This window comes from Caretta caretta, chromosome 5, assembly GCF_965140235.1.
Source record: "Caretta caretta isolate rCarCar2 chromosome 5, rCarCar1.hap1, whole genome shotgun sequence".
Classification (NCBI taxonomy): domain Eukaryota; kingdom Metazoa; phylum Chordata; order Testudines; family Cheloniidae; genus Caretta; species Caretta caretta.
Window position 1 is genome coordinate 69531799 of NC_134210.1, and position 6000 is coordinate 69537798.

The 6000-nt window shown below is 53.9% G+C and overlaps 1 protein-coding gene across 2 annotated transcripts in view; it reads right to left on the reverse strand.

Annotated features, from left to right (window-relative positions):
• The window catches only part of FBXL17 (F-box and leucine rich repeat protein 17), a 497308-nt gene extending 494304 nt beyond the window's left edge, over nucleotides 1-3004 (reverse strand). The window contains exon 1 of one of the 2 annotated variants that reach the window (XM_048849605.2): nucleotides 1852-2999. In XM_048849605.2, coding sequence (XP_048705562.1) covers nucleotides 1852-2586 — 735 coding nt within the window. In that variant the 5' untranslated portion in view covers nucleotides 2587-2999. Of the gene's footprint in view, nucleotides 1-1851 lie in introns of both variants that reach the window. The other variant, XM_048849607.2, reaches the window with a different exon arrangement.
• Between the last annotated feature and the right edge of the window lie 2996 nt (nucleotides 3005-6000).

A 6000-nucleotide genomic window follows, 5' to 3' on the forward strand; every position in this document is an offset into this window, starting at 1 on the left:
CGAAGGATAGGGAAGCAGTTTTCCCAATGTGTACAACTCCAGTGTAATTCTTTATCAGAATACTCAACCAAAGCAAATATGGAACTGGAGAGTTTGATGCATAAGGAAAGATTAAGAGCTAAACATGAAAAGCGTGGCTAAAAAATAGCTAGTGGGGAGACATAACAGTCTACAAGTATCTGAAGACTAAACACCAAGGGTGGAACAAGAAGTGAACAGAACAAATAGAATTTTATACATGAATAGAATCAAAGGAAAATAGATAGAAACTGATGGCAAAACGTTAAGCACTTTTCTGTAAATTTGTAACACAAGTCCACATGAATTATTTTATTTTACTTCCCACACTGAACCATACATTAAAAGGCGTTATTGTAATATATGCCTAAGGAAGAGTATTACAATTGTTGTACAGAGTCAGATTTGCCTAAAACGTACAACTAATTTCAAATAAATTTTGAACAGCACTTCCTCTGAAGTGTGACCCAAGAGTTGGGTCACAATCTAGTCAAATGAAAATCCTTTCCATTTTATCAACATCTCTTATTCTCCCATCAGTGGTCATCCATGTGTCTCCCTCAATCACACACAACTCCAACAGCCTAGTACTTGTCAGCTGTAACAAACAGGTGTATTTACATGATAGAGAAAATTTTGGCAAGGAAAGGTTAAATCTGAAGTTCACCTGAGATTATGCCTTAGGGGCTCAGGGGGTGGAGAGAACACATTAGAATATTCTTTAAATTAACCTTGAGCTAAGTCTTGAAACTGAACTCATTACCTACCACTAAGAGCTCAGTCACTCCACATCCCATGGTAAGACTCTCAGAAAGGAACAAGGTCCTATTGGGTTTCGGGAACCGGGTGGGCAAAAGCCCGTCCATTGCTAAAGGATGTTCCCCCAGCCTTAGGGGAGATTCCACAAGGTCCAGGAATGCAAATAATTAAGGGGGACAACCAAAAATGTAACTGGGGCAGGTACAAGCGTTAAAGGGTCAAACAAAGGGAACCCTAGGGGGACACCAAGCAGAGACCCCCAGACAGTGCCCACTGCTCCTCGAAGGTGCCAAGGGAGCCAGTGGACACCGCCCAGAGGAACTCTGAAGGGAACAAGGTAGAAGGTAGGCAAGGTTACCCTCACTAAATGTCTCCCAGATTATTCTGTAAAGCTACTGAAGTAATCACATGCCTTTTCCCTTCCCACCCAACTCCGGAACGCCCATTATCTTCATAAGCAGACCCCATCAACCTCCATGCATGGATCCACATCCTGCAAGGTCCTAGAGGAAAAGGGATGCAGCAGAGAGGAGAAGTGGCATTGTTGAGGCAACTAAGGCTTATCTACACTACAGAGTTAGGTCGATGTAAGGCAACTTATGTTGACCGAACTCTGTAAACATCTACACTATAACATTGCTCCCACCGATGTAAGTTGCCCACTACATCAACCTAATAACTTCACCTCTGTAAGAGGTTGATGTAATTAGGGTGTTGCAATGTCTGTGTAGATACTGTATTACTTACATCATCTCTTAGCTGTCCGCCCCACCCCAGGGCTCACAGCTTGAGCTCTGCCACCCCTGTCTGTCAGCCCTGTCCCAAGCTCACTGCTGGAGCCTCCCCACTTCGACTCCTGCTATCAGACCCCAGGATGGGGAAGGAGAGACTCCTGCTGTCACCCCCAACACTGGTCCACTTAATGGTCCACTTAAGTCGGTGCAAGCACTCCTGATGACGACAGACACCACCATCAGCAGAAGGAGTTTGAAGCACCTTCAACTCCGGCTCCCGCTTAGCCGCTGGCGAGGAATCAGCCCCCTCTGGCGGGGCCTCCCCCGCACCCGGACCCACCTTGAGAAGGATGGAGGGCGGCAGCTGATTGATGTCAGGGGTCGGCGGCTGCAGAGACTCTCGGCAGCACTCGCTGGGGTTCTCCAGCGGCTCCTGGCGGTCCGGCTCGTTGCTTTCCTCCTCCTCCTCCTGCGGCGGCAGCTCAGCGGCCAGTTCCCCCCTGCCGCCACTTTCCCCGGCGGAGCCCCTGGGCAGCGGCCCCCCGCCGCCAGCAGCGCGGTCTGAGGCGCAGGGCACGGGAGAGAGCTGTTGCTCGCTCGGGCACTCGCAAACGGCGGCCTCTGGCTCCGGCGGGGCGGTGGCGCCGCAGCGGGGCTGCTTGCAGGGGGGGCAGGCGGGCAGGCCGGCCCCTTTGCGCTTACACACCATGTCGGGGGCCGGCTCGCCGGGCGGCCGCGCCGAGCCCAGGAAGGCCCGCACGGGCGGAGGCAGCAGGCCCGAGAGGAGCAGGCGCTGGCAGGGGCCCCGCTGCTCCCAGGCGGCGGGCGAGAGGTGCAGGAGGCGGCGGGCGGCGCGCTGCTCCGGGGAACTCAGGGCCGCGCAGAGAGGCGGCGAGTCCCGGCCGGGCAGGGGCTGCTCCGGGGCGGGCGGGCTGGCGCCGTGCACGATGAAGCAGAGCATGCAGGGCCCCCGCAGGAAGCAGCTCCGGCTCCGCGGCGGCACCTTGCTCCCGCAACGGCGGCGACTCCTCTCCCGGCTTAGGCTGGTTCCCTCCCTCGAGAGCAGGTGGCCCATATAGGAAGCTCCAGAGCGGGGATTTGCGGGGGCCCGGCCGCCGCCCCCAGGCAGGTCCCGTCGCGGTGTCAACTGCGGCCGGTGGCAGGGGCGGCGGGTGTCATGGTGCCCGGGCGGGGGCCGGTCGCTGGGCGCGGCAGCAGGTGGCAGCGAGCGGGAGGCGGCGCCGGTTGTTCCGGGACATGGAACCGGCAGAAGCTTCCGCTACCGCCGCCCTGACCTTACCCAGGCGCCGCTCGCGGCCCAGCAAGAGGGGCCGCCTCGGGGCCAGCACTCTGCGCTGCTGCTGCCGCCTGCGGCCGGGCTGGACTCGGGCCGCCAACCCGCAACGGCTGTTGGGGCCGAGGATGCTCAGCGAGACGCCTAGAAAGGAGCCCGGAGCCCGCCCTCCGCGAAGTCACTCCCCGGGCTCACGGCGAGGGGCTGTCCTCACCCCCCACGCACACCCCCAACAGCCCCACTCCTCCAGGACACACCCCACAACAGCCCCATTCCCCGGAAGCAGACACAGCAGCCCCACTCCCCTTACATGCACACACCATCAGCCCCACTCTCCGCCTACACACATCCCCACAACAACTCCACTCGCTCGGATGACCAGATGTCCCGTTTTTATAGGGACAGTCCCGGTTTGGGGGACTTTTTCTTATATAGGCGCCTATTACGTGCCACCCCCTATCCCGTTTATTCACAGTTGCTGTCTGGTCATCCTACCACTCCCCCACATCCACAATTCCTCCTCTTATCGCCATCCCCACAACAACTCCACTCTCCACACATACATCTCTACAACAGCCCCTCTCCCTCCCTCCATACACCCACAACAACCCTTCTCCCCCCTCCACATACACGCAAAAACAGCCTCACTCCTGCCTCCCCTGCCCCACACAAAGTAACTGCTTCTCCTTTTACAAGCATGGTTGCTAGGTACTGCACCAACTGACACTGCATTATACCTATGTTCAGGCCCACTCCTGCAGACACTCAAGCATGGGACTAACTTGATTTATGTGTATAGTTCCTATTGAACTAAATAGGGCTACCAAGGTGAGTCAAGTTATACATGTATTTTTCAAGATCATACTTAGGGTATGTCTACGCTGCAATTAGACATCTATGACTTGCCTGTGACAGCTGACTCCAGCTTGGGCTGTGCGGCTGTTTAATTGCCTTGTAGACATTCCAGCTCAGGCTGCAACATTCCAACTTGGGCTGCAGCCTGAATTCTGGGACTCTCCCACCTACCAGCATCCTAGAGCCCAAGCTCCAGACCAAACCGTGATGTCTACACTCCATTTAAAAAGCCCCACACTGCAATTAAACAGGCCCGAGTCAGCCGGTCCGTGCCATCCATGGGTTTTTAATTGCAGTGTAGACACCTTAGTCTTCAGCAATGATGGGCTAAGACTTAACAAGGCTCAAAACCACCAAGAGTTTGGCTTCCCACAAAGTATGTCCCAGAGATAGAGTAAGGTTTGCTGGGGCCCGGGGCCAGAGCAAGTGGGAGACTCCTCCCCACCCCTTCTGCCTGCGGCCCCACCCCTTTCTGTCCCTTCCCCAGGGCCTGCCCCTGTTCCACCCAGGGTCTCTCGCCCACTTTGCTCCCACAGAACTGCAGCCCTGCAACCCCTTTGCTCCTTTCTGCCACACACATACCACGCCCTCCCCCCCACAGCCCCAAGATCGGAGGAGCTCTCTCCCTGCACCCCGGTCCCGGGATCACAGCAGGGAGTGAGAGCTCCTCCAGTCCCAGGGCCGCAGTGGGGGTCTGGGTGCTGGGACTTCCCCGCCATCCCCCCTACACTTCTGTAGGGGACCGGGGTCAGGGCACTGGGGCTTCTCCCACCCCACCTGCTCAGAGCTGCTGCCACGGGGGGCTTCCCCCACCCTGCCCGCCTGGTGGCCGGGGCTCCAGGCTTCTGTTGCCAGTAGTGGATTTTTTCCAGGGGGCCACCAGCTGGTCGGGGCCTCTGGGCATGGGGCCAAGTGGCTAATCCACCACTGCCTGCAGTAAACTAGGAATGACTAGGTGGGGGGGAAAGCTGAAGTTGAGGTTTATGTTCCTTGAGTGTTACCTGAGTGTGACCCAGGGACTTCTTGGTGCCAAATGGCAGAGGGAACTGAAGGGTGACACGTGCTGGCTCTACTGCAAGCCCGTAGCCCACTGGTCACCATGATCATTGTGAAATGTATGCACAAATAATATTTAAGGAATTACGTGTCTATACTTAAAATTATGTTCCTGAGGCAAGTAACAAGGAGGTGTCATGTCTGGGATGGATTCCTTTCAGGCCAGGGGTAACAGACGCTTATCTCCCTGTCTGGTCATTGTGTATTGTATGCGTCACAATGCAGGCCTATTTCCATACTGAGCCAGATGCTGATTAAAGGATTGTGAAATCTACAATAAAAAAGTATACAGGAAAAACAACCCACACAGAAGTATCTTGTGATGAATAAGGACAAAGGATTGTTCTGATATATCTGGGAGTGCAAACATAGGCATGGGAACTAAGGGTGCGGGGGGTATTGCACCACCCCCAAACTCCCGGCTGCCAGCCCCAGGCACCCAGGATCCTGGCCTCAGCTCTCGGGTGGGGTGGACAGAGGTAAGGGGGATGGCTTTCAGCACCCCAACTCTTAAAAATTTTCCAGCGCCACAGGGTGCAAACAGAAACATTGGAGCATTCACTGAGGAGGAAAGCTGACAGCGTGACTTGTCTCGTAAAATGATGGAAGGCTTTGAGAGAGCATTGCTTTATAAAACATGAAAGTGCTTAGTTAAATAACTCTGGGTTATAGAATGTATGTTATGATTTTATTTTAGATGTTATCATTCGTGTCTAATACTCCTTGGTATCACGTGAAACTCTGTACTTTGTAAAATAAACTTTTACATGTTTTCACTATAAACATATGTAAGTGCTGCATGTTAAATGGAGTAATGATCTGAGGTGAAACTGGTAAGCTGGAGTGTACTGTTCCTTTGGGAGCAGTGAATCTGTGAATTCTGTGAGTGTCCAGTAGAACAGGGGCCGGAAACCCAGGGAAATGATTACAGGGCTCGGGAGTTGATATGTGCCTATCACTAATCTGGAAAGAGAGAGCAGGCCTGTGGAGGTCTGGAAGGCAGTGCTTGTATTGCCTATGGCCAGTGGAGCTGGGGAGCTGACTCACAGCAGGCACAGACAACACTTCCTCACACTAAGCTGTTAGCGAGGTGCCTCACAACTCTGTGTGTCCCCAGGAAGCATCACAGTGAATTACCAGTAAAGCCTCTCCTTTTGACTGGTGTAGAACTATTTATTCTAAGAAGTAGTCATATGTCTACGAATATCTTCTGTAAACCTTATCTTCACATGATATACAATCAGATTATATACAGATAGTTGAAGTCATTGAGCATTACTGCTG